Genomic DNA, 27233 nt, shown 5'->3' with positions numbered 1-27233 from the left:
GCTTTAAAAAATTCATGTTTTGATTGATTTTATATGGCACAGTTGTTGCAAGGAGCGCCAACTTCCAAACGGTGTCATCAATTGAATAAAAAACACAGCTGGGGAAAAAAAACCTAAAGCTATTCGGACTTCAGACACTCAGATAGCATTAAATAAAACAGATGTGGGGGGAAAAAAGATCTAAATTAAATGCTCAAAAGCAGTAGGTGATCAGGTGAGGAATCTATCCCAGCATAGATTTCTGCATCACTTCCAGAGTGGGGAGAAGCCCACTGTTTTTAATTTTCTTATGTTTTCTGCTATAAAAAATAGCAGAAAACACCCAAAAGGATGTACTACAGTGATGCTACATCACAGAGGGATATTAGAGAGCAGCTCCTCACCATCATCTCTGGGGCAAAACATTCAAAATTTCCTACTTGTTCTGAGGTGCCTTTCTTTTTCCCCTCAAAATTATAGTTCTGTCCAGTCATTACAGTTTCAACCCAAGGGACAAAGATGACAAATCGTATAAAAGAAAAGACGCACCAGGCTATAGTTCAGATATTTTCTTTACTCTGCTTCACTAAAAGCAAATTATTGGCACATAGACACTAAAAAAGGTGAGGCATTCTACATCTGTCCTTCATCTATGTGTTTTACCGACTACCAGATTTCTTAAATCTAGAATTTGAGTTACCATGTGACCTTTAGCTGATTATCAGCTTAGTGCACACAGTCTCAGGGAGTTCCAGGAGTCTGTGTGCCTAAAATACCTGATTTTATCTCATTTTATCAGAAAATTCTCCAGAACATCCTAAAAGAAATAGATTTTTCAGTTCCTTCCAACAAATAGGGCCTGAAGCTCAACAGAGACTCATTAAAGCTGACAGTCCTGCTCCACCCCACCTAAAATATTTGGGCTTTTGCTCAGCCTCTGTTAAGAACGGACACTGGGTTTGGTTCCTAATTATCACTTTTTTTTAGCCCATTACTAATCATTTAATTAGAAAAATATTAAATGACCTCTCTAATCTTCATACCTTGAGACTAACTAAATTTAATACTTTGGTAGAAATTGCCATTCCTCCTGATTGGTCACATCCTTCTTGACCTTTTCTCACAGTCAAGTCTCAGATTTTTAACAATATTTTACAGGTGCTCTCTCTAAATATTAAGATTAATGAGGAAAATCTTACCTATACCTGAACCACCTGTCAGGCTTTTAACCAGTAAACTGCAATTTCATTTCCTTACTCCTCTGTCACAGCCCTCTGTGTTCCCAGCTCTACCTTGAAGGCCGCATCAACCCACAACTAGTTTGCGAATTGTGAAATAGGAGTTAAAGAATTTCCAGTCCTGGACAGGATTTTGTCATAAGAGCAATCTCAAAGACTTAAAGAAGGCCTGGACTTTATTAATTTTTAAATAAACTGGAGATAAATTGAAGCCTTTTCCTGCTTTCTTAGGAGAATGAGAAAGTGTAGAGGAAGTGCACTCATTAATCTGAAATATAATTTTGATGGATTGCTTCTACTAAAAAGTTGACAGGTATCATGTTTTCCATAAATATGGATCTATGGGATAACAGAGAAAATAAAAACCCGAGGAAATCCATAACTGGCCAGCTGTAGAGAAATTCATTTTGTTGTGTCATGATCTGAGCTCTGGAGGTTAAAGTACCTTTCCAATTTTAACATCCGTGCCATTGTAGCATGATCAGTGTTGACACTCATATCCCTGAGAAAGTAGCTCGAATTTCTACATAACAACCCAAGGGAGACCATTAAGGGAGAAGAAAAAAAAAAAAAAAAAAAACAAAACCTGGCCTTGTTCTGCTGTTTGCTGTGTCCTTCTGTCAGCATCTATCACATAAATCACCCAGCCATTAGCAGGTAAAAGGGCTGACTGGCTACTGCTGTCTATAAAAGTCAAGAAAATCAAAGGAGATTTAACAGACCTTTAGGCAAAAGACAGGAGAGCACAGCACAGCCACACAGAAATGGAATGAGATCGCTTTGTTTAGCCAAAAATGCCATAACTTCAGTGTTATCCATACAAAGTCTTTTATCTATGAGAGGCTTCAAGACTGATTGCAGAAAAATCCCACTTTCCAACTCTTCTTTTTCAGGTGTGCAATTGCTCAGCAGGTGAAATGCTGAGCATCAAACTGAACATGACAAAGAGCTGGTCTGGGGGAAAGGGGGAAGATCCTCCCTGCCCAAAACAAGCTAAACCAACTTCTGCTCCAATCTAAATTTGCAGACCTCTCTTCTGCCACCTTGGTTTTATTGTCCAAGGCATTTTATTGTAATTTCAATTAAAGAGATAAAGACATGAAGGCAATACTGAAGCTTTAAGTGCAGCACCAATGGTGGTTAAAGAGATCCAGGAAACAAAGCTTCCATGCAAAACAAGTGCCAGCAGAAAAATAAAAAGAGGAACACAAAATATAAAAGTATATCATTTGGTTGTTAAAAAAGAAAAGTAAAAAAAAAAAAAAAAAAAAAAAAAAAAAAAAAAAAAAAAACCACCACCACAATATATTGTTATTTAGTGGCTGAATAGAAATATATACATGTGGAATTGGAAGAGGAACATTTTTACTTGCACCATTCCCATAAAGGCTGAAAAAGCAAACTGCAGGCTATAATCTGTTTTTCTGAACATATATCTACATTTTCTTTTTGTTAACAGTGAGGAGAACTTCTATATCTTTTTTTTTAAAAAATAATTTTAAAAAATCTTGCATAAGGCTGGGTTATTTTATTTTTGGCTTGGCACGCAGTTCTCTAAAACGAGAATAGAGAGACCAAATTATAACTAACAGGGACCATCTCAGAGAGATTTTTGTTGCCACCAGCACGTTTGATGGCAGGAGATCATTTTAGTTAACTAAGGGCATAATCCCTAACCTGCCCTGCTGTGTGCTGCACATTACAGAGCATTCCCACCCCATCCCACCTATTTATCAGGATTAAAAAGCAGCAGGTGAAAGTATAACAAGTGCAAAATCAAGCTTTAATGGGTTATAAACTGCTAAAAATAAACTACCAGTAGTTTACCACCACCAGTACGCAGAGCAGGGTTCAGCTCCAATAAAACTTGGCACCTCGTCAAATCTCCTTTATGCCACTGAGCTCTCGGACCATCATTATGCAAGGAGCAGGTAAAGAAAAATAACTTTTTAGTTTTGCTCTGCCTTATGGAAAATAAGTTATGCGGTAGAAGAAAAAAAGCTTTTTCCCTTCAAAAGATAATTTTGCTTAAAGCATATTATGTTATTTTTTGCTAAAAAAAGAAAATCCATCTAAATATATTTTACTGTCACAGCTTTATAAATTTTTCTTATAAACCAACCATCTTTATAAACCAACCCATCTTTGCTACTAAAGAGAGATCCAAACCTGGCCAGCTTTGAACTCCAGCTCCACGTGCAAACGTCCTCAGCCACGAGCTTGCAGGTAATAGAAAGTTAGAACAATAAATTGCAACTGAAGTGACGGTTTGAGCAGAATTTCTTTGCAATTTTGCAGAGAATGGAAGAAAAGGAGAGCATCCACCTTGTCTGTCCCCAGCTGAAATGAAAGCCAAGAGCTCCCAGCCCTCCCCAGCTGGCTGATTTCTCTCACCTGCCAGGAAAACCACAGGTGATTCTGATTCCCTTTAATCACGGGAGAAGAAAAGGAAGCACTCGGCTGGGATGGAACCCAGCAGCCCCCATCGTGGTTTTAATCCCTAAGAAAATCAAATATAAATGTATTTTCTCCACAGTGGTTTGGAAGATCTGCCCTGTAAGGCAAGAGGAGCAGAGCTGCTGGAGAGGTGAGTCTGCAGCATGAAAAATCCTTGTGGAAGGAGGAGAAGGAAAAATCCATCCCCACAGGACAATGGGGACTGTCAGCCAAGGTCACTCTTAAGAAAGAGAGCAGCCAAAAAGGAGGTTTTAAATCTCACTGGGCATTAGCTGAAAGACACACAGCGATGTTCTGCAAAGGTTTTAAATAGGGCATGCACAAAGGATTCCAAGGAGATGGCTATCAGGCAGCCCTATCAAAATACCAATTTTTTTTTTTTTTTTTTTTTTTCCCCACAGGTTATTATCATCCACAGAGAATCACGACATCCTTTTGGAACAGAAACGATGAGCTACAATTCGATAGAAATCACAGCCAGGCTCTGCATAAATCCCTCACCAAAACCTCACCAACACCATTCTGAGGGAGATGAGGAACATTTGAGAGCCCCCAAGCAGAAGGAAGGAGGGCAGAGGGCACTGGGCACTGTGGGACTCCAGCTCCTCTCCCTGGCACCAGCACACACCACCTGGCCCACGGGATGGCACCTTGGGGACAGGCATATGCAGACAGAACTGGCACGTCATTGCTAAAAACCAGCTCGTTAAACATAAACGTCCAGCAGGAAGAATGGGGGAAAAAAAAAGAAAGCAAACCACAAGTTGGGAGAAGAAATTTCCAAAGCTGAGCGTTCTCTGCATTCAGCTTGAGGGAAAGCATCAATTTTAGCAGAGGGAAAATAATATAAAAAATCCATTCTTCCCTCAAAAATGTATACGAGTGCAGACATTACTCTCTTTCTGCTTCAGAGAAGCAACATTTGGAAAACTACTTAACCTTTCTATTTTTATCTGGGTGCATTCAAATTACCAATAATGTACAACATGCTGTAACAAAACCACTGATGTAGGGTATAATTTTCCCTCAAGCACATTATCCTAGCTGGTGGCTCAGAAAAATAAGCTGATAAAACAGCAGCAGACATCAATTGATGGATAAAAAGCGATCACAGCTATGTAGAATGTTGCTGCCCAACCTTAAAATCATACAATTAGCCAAAAAATATGAGCTGTCGGACAGGACATACCAACAACCATGCATTAGCTACAGGGTCATCCCAAAAATCCTCCTACAAACACATTTTTAAGTAGACCAGCAGATTATTGCCTCATAATTTAGCTATTAACACACAGATTTATTTTAAAGCCATCCTCATGCCTGGTACTTTTATTAAATATCTTCTTCCCTGTCAAGTTCAATCGGGATCTCATCCTAACCATGATGAGCTTTTAATTTTCTGTGCTATTAATAGCAACTTAAAAATAAAATGTTCTCTTTTGAAGCTATAAAGCTGTAACTTTCTTTAAGAGCTGCAAGGGGGAAGAGAGATTAATCTTCCTACTCTGCATCTCTCAAGCTACATTAGTTATCTGCATATATGGGGAAAAAAACCCAGGAGAACAGGGAAGAAACAGGAATTTTCTCCAAGAATCCCTTAATGTAAGCCCCTGTAAGGATTTCATAGGGCTGCAGCATAGAAATGAAGAATTACTAATATACAAGGAATAAATACTTTAACTGCCTGGCCGGTTCTGAATCTTTCTCGGTGACTCTTTCTCCCATCATCAAGAGATAACAGGTTAATGAAATGACATAATTAGCTGCAGGATGCAAAGACTCCTGTCCAGAAAAGCCCTTCAGCAGGTACTCAAATTTCAGCATGATTGGGGTCCTCATTAACTGCCCAGCAAATGAAGAAAGACGGGAAGCTGGAGATGAGTCTCATGGCACTCTGTGACCATCTGACACACAGATCAGATGTTCCCAGCTGCTCCTCCTCAGCGGCCTCCTCCCTGCAAGGGCAGAAGGGAAGGTACAAAGTTGTTCCAAGCCCTCTCGGGGTCTGTAGGGACAAAACTAATGCAAAGTGCTGCCCCCTCCCTTGCAGCATCCTGCTGCAGCGCTGCTTGCCCTTCCACGGCTCCCCTCAGAATCGCAAAGCCCCAACAGCTGCAGAAAAGCCAAGAGAAGACTCTGAGGAGATCTCAGAGCCCCTTCCAGTGCCTAAAGGGGCTCCAGGAGAGCTGGAGAGGGACTTTGGACAAGGGCCTGGAGTGACAGGACACAGGGAAATGGCCTTAAGCTGGAAGAGGGCAGATTTTGGTTGGAATTTAGGAAGAAATTCCCCCTGTGAGGATTGGCAGGCCCTGGCCCAGGGTGCCCAGAGCAGCTGTGGCTGCCCCTGGATCCCTGGCAGTGTCCAAGGCCAGGTTGGACACTGGGGCTTGGAGCAGCCTGAGACAGTGGAAGGTGTTCCTGCCCATGGCAATTAGATGGTCTCTAATGACTCTTTCCCCCCAAATCATTCTGGATTCAATGATTCCATGACCTTGGGACACAACCAAGGCTCCTTTGAGATGGATTTTCCTTGACTGCCTCGATGCTTGTGACCTTCCTTTTAGGATATGGGCCTTGCCACAGCTATTGAAGCCTATCTTTATGTAAAGATTGGAATACTGAAGTGTGTTTTAATGAGGGATAAACTGAGACCATCTGGATGTCTCAGCTGCTACAGAGCATGATTGTTTGCTGATTTTAAACATGGCTCTTGCGGAGAACATAGACCTGTATTGCACAAAGTGCACGAGCTCAGCTTGATTTCTCCTTGTAATCAAATGTGTTGATCTGAAATCTATTTTCAGAAAATTACTTGTCTGTTTTGGGAACAGCTCCCTTCTCATCTCTTCAGCACGGTTATGGGGATAAGCAGAGACAATTGAGTTGAAAAGGTATTTTGTCTGACAGTGAGTGTTCCCAGTGAAATCTTCCATTTTGGAACAGGACCACCATTTACTCACAAACTACCTACCAGCTGCCAACTCAAATTAAAATCTAGAACTTTATTTTATTTTCTTTTCACTTCAAGGTTTAGTGACTTTTTTGTTGTTGGGGATTTTTGTTGGTGTTTTTTTTTCTCTACAGAGATTTGTTGCAAAAAATTGGTAATTAATTGGTTCCATTTGAATGGTGGTGGCATGGGGACAATCTGCATTTCTTCATGCACATATATTTCAGTGGTTAAGTGTTCTGAGTACTGGGTAACCATATTGCAATTAAGCTTCAATAGATAATTTGTTGACCCTGTATATATCATGCAAGATAAACAATGAGTTTATTTGGGAAGGTAGAGTAAGTAACTGCTTAAAACCACCACAAAATTAATGGTTGGCAAAAGAAACGGTGAAAATAATTCTGCAGATTAATTGTTAGAATATTGTCAAGACAGCTGAGATTTCTGCTCAATTCTCAAATTAAACAAAACCAATAGGGGAATGAACCCAAATTTCCCATGTTCCCACAGGTTTTGGAAACAGGCACTGGAAACTCTCCAAATTCTAAAACATTCAGCAAGCTTCAGAACTACTTTTCAAGAGTCCAGGTCTGGGTTTGGAAGTGGGGATGGAGTGAGTGTGTAATGACTTCCACCCAGACACCTCAGTCAACAGGCACCATTAACAATTTGAGATTAGAGCATTCTGTTTAAGTTCATTTAAGTGCTGTTAATTATGCATTCACCGGGAATGACGCCTGTCATGGATGTTAAATTCCAAGCAGATCTGAAAGTTAAAAGAGTAAAAGCAACAAGTGTTCTTGTAAGAAGAGCTACTCCAGGGATACTGAGATCATAAGTAATGTGGCATATTTTAGCATGGCTTTTTCACCCTTTTCTCAATCTAAATAAAGTTTCTGAAAAATATATTGTTGTCTATTGCTTTTACCTCTCAAAAAGTGTTCCAATGCAGAATGTTCTGGCTTTTGACTACAAGGTGATTACTTGAAAATTAAATCCTATCCTGTGTTCTTTCCCTGTCAGAGTATCAATAAATGCCTAAAAGGGAATTCGTGGAAGAGGTATCTTGAGATGCTTGCGAGATACACCCCCAAAACACCAAGATAAACCGACTGCTCCCATTTATTAGGCTTCATCTGGTACCAGTGGACATTCTTTTATTGATTTGTTGGGCTCAAAACCCTTTCAGAGGCAACACATAAATACCTACAAAAATTTCAGTTAGTTACTACTTTGATTCCAACTTCTAAACCCAAATGGTTTTGATAATTTGAATTCTTTGTGTCACCTGTCAACCATGGTCATCCCAGATGTGCTGGAAAGCCACATCCCTCCCTCTGACACCAGGTCCACAAATATTTCACAATAAAGTATTCCCAAAGAAATACGTTCTGGCATTAGAGATGTGGAGGCATCCAATGGACCAATAAAATTAAATCTCTCCCTCTGCAGGCATAAGCAGTAACAAGGAATTACCAAATTCTCCAATGACCCAGGCTGATGCTGAACATACCTAAAATAGCCAAAATTATTAACCATAATACTACTAACCTGTAATTTTATTGGTCATATCTGTGACTTGGTGTGTTCAGGGTGTATCAAGTTTTAAAACAAGTTTTAAACACCGGGATATCCACAATTAATCTGTTTGAATCAAACACCCTGCATTGAGGTAACACCTGAAATGTGCAAGCAAAAAGACAAATCCAGTTGTTTCCAAGGTTTTCACATCCATCAGCTCCTACATATTTCCTAGAGAAGCAAGCTCACACCTCCTGCAACAGCTTTGGTTTTCTTTGTTATGTTTTGTAGACCCATCTGAAATAATTCAGACGTCAGAGAATTGAAATTTCCGTACTTCGAGTAGTAGAAGTAACTTTAAGCAAATTCCCAATCTGTATTTTTTTAAATCAGAACTCTTACAAAGAGAGCACCCCCACAACAATCTCCAGAATAAAAGGGAATTGTCAATTCTTTGCATGCTTAACTACAACCCCCAAAAAATAAAAATACAAGCTTATCTCAGAAAATTAAGCAAAACTGATCAAAGCAGAGCCCACGTCTCTGATTTGCATGCACCTAACCCACACGCTATCACAAAATGCGGATCCAGCCCACTCCTGATGGCAGTGAGCAAATCTGCCAGGTTGGGCATTAAAACACAAGAACTCATCTCTTGCTTCAGCCTGTCTCAATCTGGTGCTCCCCTTTGTAAATCTGTGCAGGTTTTTTAGCATTTTAAATCAAGACAACTTTTGTTCACATATGTTCCTGTGATTTATTGTTTTGCCTTCTTTGAAAATGAACAGAAAACACTTCCTCAGATGTGTTCCTTAATAACCTTATGTTTGTCTTGCTTTTTGTCTCTTTGCAAGAACAAAACTTCCCAAGTTCTAGCACAGCCATTTAAAAGAAATGGCTTACATTCCCACAGTCAAAGATAATTTGTGGAATTAAAGTGAGTGGAACAGACCTTTCCCATCCCTGTTACAGCCATTCCAGTGACCTTGAGGAAAACAGACAATCAGGAAAAACACACAGCTGTCATCTAAACTTCTCTGACTCCTTCTGGAAGCTGCAGTTGCCTGGTGTCACCCTGAGACGGACAAGAGCACATATAGCTCATTTGGAGAGGCTAATGCCTTTTTGGGACTACCTAAAAACACAGGGCAGACCGAATTAAAGGAATAAAAAGCTGTTCCTCTTAATGAAGGGTCTTCAGGTACATTTTGGGCAGACAAAGCCCCCCAAGGGCTGCACCCAAAAATGGACAATGGTCATGGGTTTCACACTTTGATCAGTTTGGTTCATTTGCACATTGGGGGTTCATCTCCTAATTACAGCTTCAGGTAATGAAGTCATTCACCCCGAGTTTGCTGCCCCCAAGTCACTTTTGTTTCCATCTCTCAGGCCTGAGGCAGTGAGGTGTCCCTGATTGCCAGGTCTGGAGAGGAATTGTTGTGTGTGACCAGAATGGGAGAGCAGCAGCTCACACTGCGTGTGGAGCTTGGAGTTATATACTAAAGAACTGCAGGAGTACAAAAAAATGAGAAATATAAAAGCCAAAATCCCAAGGCATCACAGAACCACCCTCATGGCACTGTCTGTGCCCTGGCTGTGCATTTCCATCCTTGCCAGGAGGCAGTGACACAGGCAAAGCTCTGCGTGTGTGTTTGCTCCTGCTCAGCTGCTGCTCTGCTTGACCTGATCTGCCACTGGCGAGTGCACAGGAAGCACAGTTTATTTGCTGAATCTGTTTACCCCACTGTCAGTCAAGATGTAGCATGATGCTTAAACAGGCAACAGTCGGATTAATATAATTGAGGCTGCAGCTTGGAGCAGCCAGGGAGCAGTGCTGAAATCACAAAGCGCTTATTCTCTTATGATTAAAACCTCCCCAGGGTCATATCGGTGTAAAGACACACCGAATCAGGGATGCACAGGAGCCAGGGGACCAAGAGATGGGAGCGTTTCCTTTTGGGAGCAGCTCACCAGTTCGAGAGGATGGAACATGAATCATGCCGAGATAAGTTGCCATTTTAATTGCATAAGGAACACTGGTGGATTTGTCATTCCTTGTGACAGAGTTTTTTCCCCAGAGTCATATTCTGAGCACAGCTTTGTTGCTATTGTGTAAGACATTTCATGCACCAGGGTGACAGCCCAGCGCAGAGATCCAGAGAGCCTCATAAACAGCCTGTTTTCATTGACTCCAGGGACAGATGCCTCTCTGCTTTTCCACAACAGAGCAGGAAGACCCTGTCCAAACACAAAGAAAAGGAGTAAATGAGGGGCTGAAAAGGAGCTCAAGTCCTCAGCACCATCAGACTGACTGAAAACCATACATTTCTTTGTGCTGGCACTGCTATTTCCAGCACAGGGGAAAACAGACAGGCAGCTTGCAGGTGGCATCCTCCTGCAGGGACCAACAGTGCTGGCACAGATGGCACAGGAAAAAGGGGAGTGATAAGGCGGTAAATCCATTCGCTGTGGTCTTTCAGACCCTTTGCACTTAAGTTCTTTAGCACCTCAGCACTACAAACCCCAAAGTCAGAAGAGCCTGTCCTGACACCACACGAGCTCACAGAGAGTGAGGTTCTCGTGGTGGCAATGGGTTCCGCAAGGCCTGACACCACAGCTCTGGCTGTGCCTGGGAGCAGAATGTCCTCAGGGAGAAGTGCTGGCCTGCAGCTGGAGCTGCACCACACCAGCATCCCACAGGTGGGAAGCACTGACTTGGTGGCAGTGATTTCAGTGACATTTGCCCTAAAAATGAGCCCTCCAACTCCCACTGAAGCACACAGGAGCCACCAGTGGCAGAGCACACAGGAACTATTTCTGTATCTGTGCAGAGCTGATCTTTGCCTTTTCTCTAGCCTAGATTTTGATTTCCCCTAAGTGATCAGTGCTGGCCTAATTCTACTCCCATTTACATCAGTTGAAGCTTTACCATCAACTTCAAAGAAAATGGATTTAACCCAATACAGTTCATTTTGATAAATTCTCCTTTCAGAGAGAAGGACCTCTGCTTCTCCAGCAGAGGATAAGATGATGTATTTTTACACCACGCTTCAGAGCCAGATGACTTTGCTGTGCCCTACATTCACGTTTTGGGTTTGAGCAGCACTGCAGCTGGGCAGCAGCTCCGCCAGCCGTGGCTTTGCCCTGTCTCAGCTCCGTTTGCAGAGCAGCTCTCAAGCCCAGGCAGGAGATTTCTCTGGGAGAAGACGGAGCAGAAGCCCCTCTGCAGGTTCACACTTGGTGTCGGGAACAGTCGCAGGGCTCTGGAAAGCTTCTAGTCCTGGCAGGAGCACTTTGAGGCCAAAGGCTCAGACTAAATCCAGTCAGACGCGAGACCTGCACAGACCCAGTGCCTCAGCACTGGCTGCTGCCCGCAATTGATCTGCCTCTAATGCACCAAATGCCTTGCTGATGGAGGCGCATTGCAAGCTCCGCTTCTACCTCTTATCTCGATCATTTTTTATTTCCCACTCCTCCCTAAATAATTCACTCAGCATTACTGGTCTTCACAACCTTCTATGTCTTATCCCCAGATTCTTATTTCAATTGCATAAATTTGGATTTAGCCTTTTTGGATTGTAGCCTTGGAGCTGTGCCTCCCTCTTACAGAGACCTGACTTCAATTGTTAAAAATTCTCTCCCAGAATGAACCTTCCAAGACACTTTAGGCATGGGATCGTCTTCTTAACATTGCATAAACCAGCAACTCCATATCAAGAAAACATCCCTTGTAAACAAAAGTTCTGTAACAAATTATCTGATGCATTACGCCTGAGAACTTTAGTCCAACTTAGGTACCAGCAAAATCTGCTATCAGAATAAAACATTGGAAAGGAACGCAGCAAAAACAACCCTTCAAACAAGGCTCAAAATTCAAAATCAGAGCACTTGTCCAGCAGGAACAGCAGTGGTTTTAGGCTTTTCAGCTTTTATAGAAGGAAGGAATGCTGCCAAAGGTACCTCTGCAAACACTACAACAGCAGGGAAAGGAGCTGTGTTGAAGGACTTCAGGAGGAATTTCTTCACAGAAAAGGTTAGATATGGGAAGGGGCTGCCCAGAGAGGTGGTGGAGTCACCATCCCTGGAGATGTTTAAGAAAAGACTGGATGTGGCACTTGGTGCCATGGTCTGGCTGATAAGGAATCAGGGATAGCTTGGACTCAATGATCTCAGAGGAGTTTTCCAACCTAAATGATTCTGCGATTCTGAGCCTTATTAGAACACATTTTATCAGAGGAAGAGTAACTCCAACACGGTGCATCACAGATACTTAGCAGGGAGGGAAGACAGATACTGTTGTAAATGCAACTCAAATATGTCAGCCTATATCCAGCTAGAATCCCCTTTAACAATTATATCCTAAAATTGTTGGAAACACTCTGTCTGCAGGAGTATCTCGCTCTGCCTTTGTCCACAATGATTTATTTTCATTCTTTCCACCCCACACCCCAGGATGGGGACAAAACCCTCCTGACTGTCAGATCTTTTGCCCCAAAACCAACGTGCACTGTGGCCACCCCAACCCAGGCTGGCTCATCTGCTTCTGCCCTCCCTGATTTACCTCTGATCTCCCTGATCTGCTTCTGCCCTCCCTGATCTGCCTCTGCCCTCCCTGCCCATCCTGTCCCCCAAGGCCTCTGAGAGATAAAGTGACATTTCTAAGGCCACAAAATGATGGTGACATTTCCCCTCAGCAATTTTCCTTTTAACTGGAGAGGGGGTAGTATTTTCCAACCAGTTTTTATCCTTGTAACCATAACGAGCCCACCCTGCATTTCAGAAGTCACACCCTACATCACTTGAGCATGTTTTATCACAACTCATTTTCTGCTTTACTCACATTTCCCCCTCAGACACAGGCCTTTATCAAGACAATTATCAGATGTATTATTCACTGTTTTATGGTGCAGGAAGAACTCACCCAAGGGAAAGTGACACTTGCAGAAAGGGTGCTTTAACAAGAGACATTAATTAGCAGCCACTGTAATAACACCACAGCAACAAGTGTCAAGCCACCCTACATGGACTCAAGCAGTCAAGATTAAGTTAACATTTTTTTCCTTATTACCCTGAATTTTATACAATTTTACACAGTAAATGGAAAAGTCATCTAGAAATTTGGGGCAGGTCATTTATCACTGTTGAAAGCAACTCCACAAAAGGGTCTGAAGTGGAAGAATTTCAGTAACATTTTCTGAATTCCCTGCACAGGACAAGACTGTGCTGCTTTCACTCCTCCTGTTTCTGCACTTCGGTCTCACCTGTATGAATCCTGCTTTCTGGAACCAATGAAAGCAACAGAAAATCACAAATCTGTCATGGAAAGATATAAAAGTCTCATAAGGAATGTCCAGCAGCAATCCATAATAACAGCTAAGCGTGAGCTGTCATCGCAAATCAGTGCTCCAGGGCTGCCAGAGGACTCAATGACTCCACAACACTCACAGAGGCTCCGTCAGACTAAAAGCTGTCCATGACTCGCAAAAACACCAGTTCACACTTCCCTGCATTTCTGCTTGGAAAACCAACTTCAAATCAAACAGCTCTCTTTTGGTTTGGGGATTGGTTTTTCTCCCAGTGTTCCTAAGAAAACCATAGGATGATTTAGGTTGGAAAGGATCTTTGAAGGTCGTCTAGCCCAACTCACTGCCAGCTTCAAATGTGGAACAGCTTGCTGAGGGTCATGCCCAGCTGATCTCTGAACGTCCCCAAGGATGGAGATTCCCACCTTGTCTGGGCCGCTGTTCCCACGTTGGAACATCCTCCTGGTGAGAAAACTATTTATACTTGACCAGAATTCCCCTCACTGGAGCTACAGCTTTTACCTCAAATCCTTTTGCAGTGCACCTCAGAGACGAGTCTGGATTTTCCAGCTTCTATGACCCCCACTGGTTAAGTGAAGAAAGAAGTAAAACCACCTCTCTTCCTGGCTGAGGAACGCTGACCCTCCCAAACCTCTCCTTGTTTGCCATGTGCTCCCACCCTTCTCTGGACTCCATCCAGTCACCAGTGTCTCTCCTGTACTGGGCAGACTGGTGACAAATCTCCAGAAGCAATATCACAAATTTGAAACAGAGCAAGGAATTTCAAAAGAGAGGAGAAGACAATTAATTAAGAGTTTAATGTCCACATCTTGACTCAGGTATCTCTTATAAAGCAGTTAAGCTGCACCTGCCATTCCAAAGCTCACAATGCCACCATCTACCCAGAGCTGCTGAGAGCAATGGAAGAGTCAGGATGAACTTTCCCAAAGTCCCTGGGAAAAGAATTTTATTTTCAGAATCAAGAATAAGTTTTCACAACTGGCACTGAAGGGAAAAAAAAAAGGTTTCCATAAGACGAAGGCCATCCATTTAATCAAAACACTAATCCTAGAGTGAATTTTCTGAACGCATTTGAACCTCAAGGTCAAAACCTGCAAATACAGATTAAATACAATTCTTATATATAGGATTAGCCACACAAAAGAGATTGTTTTAAAACTTGTTTTTCCTTCAGTCCAAAAACTATTGGAGTTAAGGGACTTGAAAAATCAACAAAGGAGTTTGATGCATTCACAAATCTCCATTCACAGTGCTATCAAGCTAGCCCTGCTAAAAAGAATTAATTCTGATTATCGGGGGGCGGGGGGGGGGGGGGGGGGGGAGTGAAAAATTGTTTACTTGCTTTAGCAGGTTGCTTCATCATTCCCAAAAATACTTAGAGCAATATTAAATTCTGCTATATTGGAAGTTTTACGTTATACAAGGTAATGCAATACCTAAAAGTGAACACGACTATTTCAGATGAAAGGAAGGCAGTGGCAGAATATTAATCGCCTCAAACTTTGTTTCATAAACACAGTTTGGAAAACTAGGCTCTTGCAAAGGCATATACCAAGAAATAAAAGCAAATCAGAGCAGAATCCAGAGATTAATGACTCACCCAACTTCCTAAAGGAGAAAATTTATCCAGAGGGGCTCTGCCGGGGGAAAGGTGCACTGAGAGGTGGGCAGGGATCATGTACAGTGGTGGAAAAACAAAGGACTAAAACAATCAGCATTTCAGTGAGGCCACAATGTCAATAAAGAGAGAAGTTTTGCATGAAGTCTGTGGCTGTGACGTTTAACCGAAATAAAATCAGCACACGTCCAGAAAAAGCAACAGGGTGGCAGGTGGCAGCACAGGTAACAAGTGGTGGCACCTCTCAGCGTGGGAGAGGATTTTAATTTAGCTCTGAATCGTCTTCCAGCACCACCTCATACTCAGCTCCCAAGCAGCAGGAATGGTGCAGCTCCAGCAGCCTGGAGATGTGGTTCTGGAAAAGGGGTGTCTCTGTCCATGGCCCCAGTGGAGGTGAGGCCTTCAGTTTTGGCTTTTGTATTTCAGATTCTGTGCTGCCCAGGGGTGCAGTTCTGAGCTCACATTCAGGGTCACTCAGCTCTCTGCACACAGCAGGGACACAAAACAAATCCTTTTCCTGCTGCACACCAAGGACAACTTTCAGCCCAAAAGCACAAACAAGGGTGGCTGGAGGGAGGAACAAGGATGGGACCTCACAACCTGGAACTGGACAATTAAACCCCAAAATGCAAATGGACCAAAACTGATCAAAGTGTGAGACCTCGTGACTATTTGTCCACTTTGGGTCCACCTTGGGTGCAGCCCTGGCCAGGCTCTTGTCCTGCCCAAGGTGTATCCTAAAGACCTTTCAATAAATATCTACTTTATTCTCCAGCTCTGTCCAGTCTCTGTTCCAGCTCAGCCTTCCCAAGGCATCAGAGGCGCTGCTGTCACACCACGGGAAGACAGGCAAGCAGGAAAGCTGGAGAAAGGAGGAGTCAGGAAATGTGGCTAAAGAGCAAGAGAGGCACTTAAGCCTTTTCCAAATTGCAACCCAAGGGAGAAGGCAGGGAAGGAGTGGGATGGATAGAGCCCTTCACCCTGGAATTCAGGTGAGGAAAGCTGCCAACACTGCTCTGCAGCACACATTTCTCAGGTTCTCCTGGGTTAGAAACAAACCTCCTCATTTCTGCTTCCCAGATATATTATATTGCCAGACTCATCAGGAGCAGAGGACTGTGGCTGTGCTGTCCAGCGTTTACACCCTGCTGGTCAAACACAGCCTGGGTGTTCACAAGAAAAGAGGACAGGGAAGCTGAGAGCAGCGTTCCTCTAAAGGCAAAGCCATCTAAAACCAGATTTGGGCAACGTAAAGTCACCCCAAGTTTCAGAAATAAAGGCTGAACAGCTTTCTAAAGTTTGTTCCTAAAGCTGTTTCTAAACTCTGAAGTACATTTTCTGTTAGATGAGTATGGATTTTGCAACATTTGCACACCCCATTAGCAGCAGGGAGAGCTGTAGGGCTCAGTCCACGTGATGCACTATCACTGAAGTGATCCTTATTTAATTACTAAAGAAAATACAAAAACTTTTCAGTTGATTTTTTGCAGTGTTAAATAGCTTACAAATTGTTGTACAGGTGCTTTTCCTGGCATGCATCAGGTCCAACACTTTTTGCAAAGTCATTCCTTCATCTCAGCTGAAACCTGGGCCCTCAGTGATCAGCAGATGGTAAGAAGTGACATTTCCCTTGATCCCCACAAAAACTGTGGTCATTCTTTGGGAGTTCCACATCTTCACTTTGAAAACCAAGCAATTACATCTCCCTCATGCTCTGTTTTACGGTTCCAGCAGTTTTCTTAACCCAGAGAAAAATTGGCACCGTTATTCTAATTACGAGAAGTGGGAGTACACAAAATCTTTCCAGCAGAAGAGAAACTGAGCTGGCAGATGCATGAAATCCTATCCTGCAAAATGACATAAGGGGAAGTAATGGGACACTAGACCTGTCACTTACCCAGGTAAGAGTAAGCTGCTGTAAATAAAAACTACATTCTTTTAAGCTCATTCAGTTCTTGATAAACTGACACAGAGTATGGATATTGTCACAAAATACAGCTGCAGTAACTCAGATTGTTTATTTACAAAACCGGTTGTCACTATAACACAAAGACAAGCAGTGTGTGTGTGTTTGTGATACATTTAAAGCCCCAAAGCCCAGAAAGAAAAGACTCCCATGTTTCCTGACACAGCATCATACATGAAAAATGTATGCTCTTTCTTACTGAGCTCACACATTGGGTTACAGCCACATGGGAGGACTTAAATGAGGATTTAAATACCCCACTGGGCCTTTTCCGTCTCCAGGACAACTGCCCTGGAACCCAACATGCACAAGTCCCAGAAGCCACGAAGGCTATGGAGCCATCACTCCCTACAATTTGGAGAGAAGTGAAGGAGTTCGTATTTTAAGGATTTCCTGTTAAAGCCCTCAGGTCTCTGTGCTAAAAATATTAGAAAGCTATCATTCCACTATAAGACACCATTGCACAGTTTCCTCAAGCACAGGGAAGTTCAGTGAAATCCAGGAAAGCCCTCGCAGAAACTCCTGTTTCCGAGGGGCAGAACTGAGCTGTCAGTGATCTCTTCCCCAGCAGAAACCTTTGGAGATCCATGCAATCACACGTGTCCTGGCCCTCATTTGAAATCAGACTTCAGTCTCTCCTGCATCTTTCTCTGTGTTGTACTTGGCTAACCCCTTACATAATTCCAGGACTTCCTTATTTTAAAGCACATATAAAATAGTCTGAGTTCAAGCACAGAGATAACAAAGTCGTCAAACAAATCCGAACGCTTCCGAAACCTACTTTTCTCTTTTGACAACTGTCTGAGGACAGAGAGTGCAGGGAGCTGTTCCTCCTTTAAATTTAGCTTCAGTCTCTGTGAAAATTCCTCCCAATTCTCCAGCATTTGCTGCCTGGTCTTTCCATTCAAGTGGAACGGGGTGACGAACCCGATTTTGCCGACCCACTCCCACGGCTGTGGGATTACAGAAGGGAAAAAATGAGCACATTTCTGCAAAGAAAAACCAATATTTTCAATTTTTTTTTACTTCTAAGGTGGTTGTGTGTGTGCAGCAGTGGCACAGCTGCTGCTGCACCTCTGTTTGCGCCATCTTTGTGTGCCAGGACAGGAGCTGATGCTGCCCAGGCCGGGTGCGCTGCCCTCGGAGCCACGTGAGCTCTGGAGCTGCTCAGATGCCTGCCTGACATGAGATTGTTCTGAAATTAGAACATTGCCCCATTTTCAATAAAGCCTCCAAGATTCCAGGGCTGTCCCTGTTAGCAAGGGATGTCCTTGAAAATGAGGACAGCTGATAACCTTAAAGAAGGAGGGTAATTAGTCACAGCCCTGCAACCTTTCCTCCTAAAGTAACAATGATAAAAGTAAACTCCTATTAGAATATCATTAAATACATTATTATGCAATACTGGTTACATAACCATGCTTTACCAACTCGGGGTATTTTCAGGCAGAGTTCAGTTTCACAGACTTGCCCACACAGAAAGGTTTTTAAAAGTATGAATTGACTCTCTCAAGGGGATGAAAAAAGCTCAGGTAAATCGATGAATGGCAGATTGGCTGCCAATATTTCACATCCAACTTGAACCCTTTAAAAAAAAAAAAGTCTTTTTAAGAATCCCTTCTCAGCTAATTCCTTCCAGAGAAGTGATAAAATTCATAGAAGCATTTGCAAATCCAAATATATCACCCTATCCAGACATTCAGTACCATTTGAATTTCAGCTAAAAATTCACTGGGAATCCATGCAAAAATCAAGGATAAGCAAAATTAGACTACATTAAGCACAACAACATGAAAAATGTTGCTGCATTTTATCAAAATTAGTATTGTAATCTATTCCCCTCTATTCCTGCTCCCAATAACAAGCAGGGATACTGATACATTCTATGTTTTACTAAAATATTTTCATCTAATTTTACTGATTTAACAGTTCAGCTAGTTCAGAAATGTTTTAACCTCCAAAATAAACATCTGAATGATGTTCTCACTGCTGCCTAAGCTCAAGTTAAATAAAATTCACAGCTATTATAAAGCCTAAAAGCAAGAAAAGAATGAATAGGAGTGCATGTGAAATTCTGACAAGGCTAAAGCTGGTGCTGAATAGATTTTTAAAATACCAGGTTTAAAAAGAAAGGATGTGCATTTATTTGCAACACAGAAATCTACACAAAATACATGCATTGTTACTATTTAAAGTTCATTAGTAAGCTGCTTATTTTCTTTCCAAATATTTCCTTGCAATATCAGCCATTTACTGCTGTTTATGAAATTCACCCCAAAATGCTGCATTTGTAAAGGGCTACAGTGAGAACTGTTAAAGAGAAAATAAACAGCTGACGAATATTTCAGGTACAACATCATCTCTAGGTAATAAATCCCACAAAACTCCTCACAGTTACATTTTTCTTTCCCACGCATGACTCCATTCTAACGAATCATTTCTACTCCCATACTTCCCAAAAGTCAAAATGCAGGGGACATTTTCAAAAGCAATTATCACTTGCCTTCTGGCTGTGCGAACTAATAATGGACATTCTCCCTCCCTCACATTTTCTGCCTCATGGCACCGGAGGAGCCCAGTTTCCCACAGAGCTCGTGCCCCCTCCCTGGAACACAAAACCACCCGGACAGCCCAGAACAATCCTGCTGGATGGCAAAGCAGAGCGAGCTCCCGTGCAAAGCATTGCTGTGCCGTACCTGGAAGGGTGCAGCCCCGGGGATGGGGAAACTGAGGCAGCAGGTGAGTTGTGCAGGTGAGCTGTGCAGGTAGTGAGCTGTGCAGGTGGTGAGTTGTGCAGGTAGGGAGCTGTGCAGGTGGTGAGTTGTGCAGGCAGTGAGTTGTGCAGGCACTGAGTTGTGCAGGTAGTGAGCTGTGCAGGTGGTGAGTTGTGCAGGTGGTGAGCTGTGCAGGTGGTGAGCTCTGCAGGTGAGCCCCGGCTCCCCGGAGCACCGCTGGCCATGGGATGAGCGAGGCGCTCCCCCGGCACCTCCCCGGGCTGTGGCAGCAGGGACACACCTTTCCTGCTTCTCTCCACCCCCCCGAATCCCTGGATCCCTCTCCCAGCTGGCTGCCTGGGGAAGGGAGGCAGCAGCAGCTCTGCGCTCCGGGGAGGAGGCACCGCCGGGAGGGCGATGCTTTCTTTTACTGACAAATCCTCAACAACAAAATGACATTTCTGCGGCTTCTTAGGCGGGGTGGTTCCAACCGGCCCTGGCAGAATCCACCAGCTTGCAAGAGAAAGCGGCAAGGAGGGTGGATTCCTGTGCTCCTAATTCCTAAATGTGCCTATCCCAGAAAACCCAGCCTGGGCTTGGTGCACAGCTCGGGCTGTTGTGCCGGGGACGAGATAGCCCCTAACACACCAAACAAATGGGAAGAATCCAGTTGTTTTATCTAAATTTACAGAGGGGGAAAAAAAAAATAGTTGACTGGTGTGAGAGTGTTTAAAAATTACAGAAACCAAAAGAGAGAAGTTTGGTTCACAGCATAGGAAAAGGACATTGAAAACCAATGTGCACAACCCCGCAAAGCAAGAGCCTCTGGAGTCAGGAGCGCTTCAAGAAGAAATAAGAACGTCTCAAAACCGCTCTGAGGAAACGCTGCTGAAAAAAGGCAGAGAACCATCAGAGTTCCAACCACCACATTTTGCCTTTTTAGTTATTTATTGAAGTGCTGAAACCTAAAGCCAGTAGCAAAGAAAGCCTTCACATCACACCCAGAGCACCTGGCTCATTAGGTGGGATGGGAATATTTGGGAAAACGAGAGGTAATTGATTAAATGGGATCTAAGCAGAGGATGGAACTGAATCCCAGCCTCCCTCGATGAGCCTTTAACCACTAAAACATCCCAAAAGAGTGCAGGCAGCAGAGTCAGGGCTCCAGTTTTCAGTGTCTCTGCCCAGGTTTGGACACCAGGTGCAAGCCTCACCCTGCTTCTGTACAGCTTGCCCAAATTCAACTGTAACACGTTTTTTCTGTAATCAACACAAATATACTGAACTACTATGCTCAATTTTAGAGGAAATAAAGGAATCGAGGAAAGGAAAAGAGAGTTCCTACTAGCTCCAATTTTTTTAAAAGTCCACACAAAAATAAGAGGGGCGAGTAAGACAATCCACGTTAAACCAATATTTTTATGGAAGAGATATATACACACTCTAAGTTATTGTTATTATTATTATTATTATTATTATTAACCTCAGGCACTTTCTCACAGGTAAATGCTTTCTCCATCAGTAAAAGAATTGTCATTAGAAAAAGAAAATAATGATAAAATATCCAAAAGTAAGAAAGTTTAGCAGTGCTTTTTAAACTATTGGCTCATTTTCTCTGGAAACATTATTTTATTTTAATGGTGCAAATTATGTCTATTACTGTCACACTATGGAAATTAACTTCTGATACCTTTAAATTACAGCCCTTTGTATCTGTAAAGTGTAATATTTTCTCCTGTAAAAGTATAAGGATTTTTAATAGAGTCTAGAAGATTTACACTGTGATATTTAAAAATAAACACTGTCAGACTTACCTGTGAAAAATCAAATTCTGTGAGTTTATGCATGTTTGACTGGACAGAATTTTAAGAGTCTTTCACATGTACAGATCCTGCAGATAAAGAAACCAACCACCCCAGATCTTTAAATTTTGGGACTGTAAAAAACAGACGCCAAAAATACTCGAGATGGCTTCACCCAAATATTAAAATAGGTGGTTAAAACCTAGGTAATTAAGAAATTTTAAAATATTGCAGGAACAGAATAAGCTGTTAGAAAAACACATCTGTGACATTCAAATGTCTCAAGATAAAACCAAATTATACCTTCGCAGGAAAGCGGTGTGTGCAACCTCCACAAAATATTTTTCTTAAGCACTGAGAAGCAATTGCTGTTGGTGAGAGGACTCATTTCATAAGTGGAAGTGATAAAGATGATAAAGATCTATCTGTTATGGATTTAAAAATAATTTTTATTCATATTCCAGGTCCAAGCAAGAGTCTGAGAAAGTAAGCACTGAAACTGTGCTGAGCTGCTGGGTTTCAGATCGTTGTAAACCCCAAATGCTGGAGCCGCTCTGGCAGAATTAAACACCTTTGGCTCATCTTTTCCTGGTGTCTTGCTGGTATTTTACACCAATTTGTCCTGAAATAAACTCACGATTCCATCTGGGCCCCTGCAGCCCAGCCCGGCTCTGACACCCCACACGAACATCCGAGGGAAGCGCAGCTGCAGTGGGGAGCAGCTCTGATTTCTGATTTATGAAGGCTTTGCACACATTGAGCAAGAAGCGCCCAAGAAAGGCCTGGCACGGTTCTGCAGAGCCCTGGTGGCACCGTGACCTGCAGGAGAACGGAGCACACCTGGCACAGCCAAAAATTCCACTGTCCAGAGCTGGGAGTAACGAGTGCCTGCAACAACAGGGGCTGCTCCCAGGCGGGCAGAAGGTAAAAAATGCTCCAAAGCAGGTTCTGCTGGCCCTCCAACACTGGTACAAATCAACGCTTTTTGTGGCATTCCCATTTTACACAAGGTGAAATTCAAGAGCAGCCTGAGCGGAGCAGGCTAAATTTAAGAATTAAAGGAATTTGTTTCCCTTACCTTCGTGATACTTTCCATTCTGAATAACTCTGAAGTTGTTTTATCTAAATTTACAGAGGAAAAAAAAATAAAATAAAACAAAAAAAAGCAAAAACAAAACAAAATACAGTGTAGGTAAAGGACATCCAAGACCAGTCCAAGATATTACTTTCGGAAAGTCGTTTTTGCCACTGCTCTAAAATTTGCATGAAGCTCAGGGTAACTGAATGTTACCTTCACATTATATTATATAATTGTCTTTTTTAGGCAGATATACAGGCATTTTCCTGTACATAAATGTAACTTTCTGGCCTAGATTACTCTGCAAACAGATAAAATATTGTTTCTTAACCAGGTAGTTTTTAGGAAATCTCTACCAGTAAAACCAGATTTAAATTTTTTTAAAAGTTATATGTAAGATAAGAGATGAAAAATCTGTGTCAAATCATTTTGTCAAGGCATAGGCACAAGGCTAAAGGAGAGAGTGGAATTTCAAGGAATGAATAAGGAGAACTGGAGATGATGGAATTTATGCGTGGGGATGAAGAACAAATTAAGCAACAGTACTGGGAAACAGTGAAATTGAAAAGGGTAATAGAAAAACCAGGCCAGCCTTTACCTGTTTTTCCGTAAATTTAGCAATGTCATTTCAAATTCAAAAATACAGTGGCTCATTTAAAAGAAACTGCTATTTTTAAACAAAATCTGTCTACCAAAACTCTGAAATAAAAAAAAAATACAATAATAATAATTTAAAAAAAAAAAAGTGGGCTTGATCCAATCAATATAATTGTATCCATTATCCAGTTTCAGGGGTGACCTTTTCATCAGATCTTTGCATCTCTAGAGCAATTCTGACTGCACCAGCTCTATGTAAACAGAGCTGAAAAAGCTGTAAGAGATACGAATTCAGACAAAAGGCGTAAAAACTATGAATTCTGACAAAAGTAAGAACTCTGACTTCTGCCCAAAGCTATGAGATGAGGACCCCATTTGCTGCTCTGAACTCTCATCCCCCAACAACTCAGCATCTGCTGGACCCCAGGATCCCACCAGCTCCCCGAAACACGAGCTCCAAAATCCACCTGTGCACAGGAAATTCAGCCTCACCTCCAGGAAGGGAAAAACAACCCCAAGAGCACAGATTTTTGTGCTGCTGCAGCAGTACCCAGCTGTCCCACGCAGTGTCCCACACACAGCACATTTCTCAGACACACAGGGAGCGGCTAAGCACTAATATTTTATGAAGGTTTCACATTACGCTCCCCAAAGGGAAGTGCGGAGTGCAAGGCAGCCCTGGCGTCTCCAGATTTTCCAGATTATTGCAGGAACCTGTCACAGAGTGCTGACTCTCACTGTGGTACAAACTCAGGTACAAACACAGATGTTAGAACTCCGTGTTTTAATGCAGGTTGAATACATCTCACATCACGAACGATGGCTCCAAGTCCCCATGGCAGGGGGTGGCACTGGATGAATTTTAAGGTACAAACTCAACCCAAACCATTCTGGGATGTGTTACAAGGGCACAGGACAAGGGGAGAAGAGTTTTGCTTTGCCATAACCTGAGGTGGAGAAGCAAAACAAAACAATTTTGCTCCAATGACTTCTAAAGATGTATCAAGCCAAAATTTGACCCAACACTCTCTTGTTATATTTTATTTTATCAATCTGCACACATTCTCTTCTTTTTTTTTTTTTTTTTTTTTTTTTTTTTTTTTTTTAACTCTTCTTGTCCAATGTCCACAGCACAGTTTGGTTTGTGTCCCGTCGAACGTTTCCTCAAGCAATGTTATTAGTCTACATTCACCCAAATGCATCTGTCATGACCAACCTTTCTGCAATGTAGGAACAGAATTCTCGATTGAGAAGAAAATTTTAAAAGTGTCTTCTACTTTCTAAGGCTTTGGAAAAATTCTTGGGTTTTGTTTTTTGGTTTTTTTGAATGGTTTTTTTTTTGGTTGTTGTTTTTTTCTCAGAGGAACCAGTGTTTTAAAGTAATTCATCTGCTTTTTGAGGTGGGTAGAAGAGCAGAAGACCAAATTGCAAAGCCCTCTTCAACCTCAGTAAAACTATCATTTCATGCCATGTTACGTCTCCTACAGCAAGAGAATAGGATTTAAAGATTGCATTTGTGCACTTTTGGGACTGTTCTCACAGTCCCAATCCATCCCGCACCACACTTTTTCCATAATTATGACAATGAAAATATACAAACTATAATAAGCATGTCCCAAATGTTTGACCAAAACATAAACATTGTTTTAAAAATATCCTCATCCCGTTTCAGAAGGACGACTAATCCCAGATAACAAACCTTTCCCAGATAGAATTAAGTGGGAATTTCCCATAATTTTCATGTTAAAGTTGACAGGCTCTGATGCCAGCTGTAGACCCAGCACCACATGGACACGTTGGACAACGCTCTGAGGCATAAGGTGGGATTAATGGGATGTGCTGGACTCAACGATCCCTGTGGATCCCTTCCAATGCAGGATATTCCATATATCCATAAGGATTTGTACACCAGGAAAGGCAGAGTGAGGCTCCATTCCCATAATCCAAACATGAGCAGGGCTGACGAGGGCTGAGCACGGCAGGTGCCCGACAGCAAACCTCCTGCACCAGGGCAGCACAGGTCAGGAATGAGGCTGCATTCCCAGAGCAGCTGCAGCTCCTGGAAGCGCTCAGCTTCCACTTGGAGCTCTCACAGGCTCACAAAGCCCATAAGCTCTGGAGCATGGACTGGCAACCAAACATCTCCAAAGAAACCTCAACAGCAGCCATTAACTGGTTCAGTTATGCAGTTAAATTGACGTGGGAAAGATCCTACATCCTTTGGGTTCGGCTTTGCTTTGGGGATGAAGGACCAGTTCCGTCATAAGACAGAAATCCTGATCTTTTTAATTTAAAAAAAAAAAAAAAAAAAAAAAAAAAAAAAAAAAAAAAACACAAAAACCAAACAAACACATGGAATAAAAGCACTAATGCAATTTTTTAATGAATTATCCAGCAAACGAGAATTTTCAGCTGGTTCTAGCACTGGTAATCACAGCCCTCAACACGTGTCATTTCTAGGAAAGCGTGTTTCCCAGTTATCTGAGTAAATACATAAATATAAATGATTTATATAATTATATATAAAAATATAAATATAAATTATTTATATTTAATTGCTCAGGGAGCCTAAGACCATTCCCCTTTAGCAAGAGCAGCACAGCCCCAGCTCCCACCACTCCCTGCATGGAAGTTTTGCCCTCAGCTACCTGATCAGGTAAAACCAACACCTGAGTGTCCCTGTTATGGACCTTTATGTTTTACAGTTTGAGAACGACTGCTGGTTAAATCATTCTGCTTCTCTGAAAGTCACTAAAATCATTAAATAAAAGCCATCACAATAAAAATGTCTCTTTTCTTTCCTGAGAGCACCAAGAGCTACAGAGATCCCAAAGACCATTCTGCCTTCACAGACTGCTCCCCTGAATTCCTGGAGAAGGAATAAAAGCCTCTTGCACAATCCCCACTGGGGCAAAGCACTTCCTAAAATGAAATGGAACCTGCAGAATCCTCCTTTCAGACCACCGAAACACTCACACACGCACGGATTTTTTCAGAAGATGATGCAGGAGCACAAAGGAACAGACAATTTGCCCTCACCCCAATGACCAAACCTCTCAGGTTATAAAAGCACACAGTGATAACAGGCATTGCTTCCTAAACGGATGAATGTTTCACACAGGCACCCAGGCACTGCTTCATCCCTGTGCCACAAATGCTGGAATCCCAGAGTATTTCTCCAGACCCCCTTCGCAAACCAGTCCTTGTAGACAAGAAGCGAGCTGAGAACGAGGGAATGGATTAGGGGATGATATTCTGTCCCATTGACACATTAATGCAAATCAGGGGGAGGAGAGATGGATTTCTCATCCTTTATCCAGTTCTTATCTTGCATCCAACCATTCAGCTGGAAGATGGGAGCCACTCAGCATCTTGAAAATCGGAATTTTGTTGGTCCAGAAGAAGGGAGAGTGTAAATATAAATATATAGAGACAGAGAGTTAAAGTATTATGTCTCCTAAGGATGGAACAGTGCAAAGAAAAGTCACTGCCCATTTCTGACTGACTCTGTCTGAAGATGAAAAACCACTGTAAAAACCCCCCAACCCCTTCTGGCAGCAATTCCCACCCAGCTGGGCCTCAGTAACAAGTAGGGTATGTAATAAGCTTTCAGTAGTTGCATTCTGAACAAATGAGTTCATTTTCACTTCACCAGGTGGAATTCAGAAATTCTCAAGGCAGCCATTTGTCATGGAGATTTGAGATTAATATGAAACCAATCTTTCCATATTAAAAATTCAATATGTTAATAAGAATAATGCTGTTTATTTTGCTTCTATTTATTCCCCCAGATTAAATTTAATCCATGTTTGTATTGGTTGCCTGAGCATCTAACCAAAAAAAAAGAAAAAATCTGGAATTAGGAAATAAAATGCTGACGACTGTGATTTTAAAATAATCTTGAAAGTCTCAAAATAATCTGCTTCCAGCAGAAAGAGAAAAATGTTGATACTTACAAAGCATTAAAACATTACAAAAATACAAGC

General features: G+C 42.2%; 2 protein-coding genes and 1 long non-coding RNA gene across 11 annotated transcripts in view; 1 reads left to right on the top strand and 2 right to left on the bottom strand.

Moving 5' to 3' along the window:
- The window catches only part of ATP2B2 (ATPase plasma membrane Ca2+ transporting 2), a 393065-nt gene that overhangs the window by 164021 nt on the left and 201811 nt on the right, over positions 1–27233 (bottom strand). The gene's annotated exons all lie outside the window — the stretch shown is intronic.
- On the top strand, positions 3666–4819 carry LOC120758329 (uncharacterized). Its single transcript, XR_005702861.2, has 2 exons — positions 3666–3804; positions 4076–4819. It is a non-coding gene; the product is annotated as an uncharacterized LOC120758329 (long non-coding RNA).
- Positions 17136–21617, bottom strand: LOC120758362 (uncharacterized). The gene is made up of 3 exons (XM_040076533.1): positions 21585–21617; positions 19753–20127; positions 17136–18009 (listed from the first exon to the last, which is right to left on the bottom strand). The coding sequence occupies exons 1-3, from the start codon at positions 21615–21617 to the stop codon at positions 17722–17724; spliced, it is 696 nt and encodes a 231-aa protein (XP_039932467.1). The 3' UTR covers positions 17136–17721.

Source organism: Hirundo rustica, chromosome 12, assembly GCF_015227805.2.
Source record: "Hirundo rustica isolate bHirRus1 chromosome 12, bHirRus1.pri.v3, whole genome shotgun sequence".
Taxonomy (NCBI): domain Eukaryota; kingdom Metazoa; phylum Chordata; class Aves; order Passeriformes; family Hirundinidae; genus Hirundo; species Hirundo rustica.
This window is presented reverse-complemented; position numbering and strand designations above follow the sequence as displayed.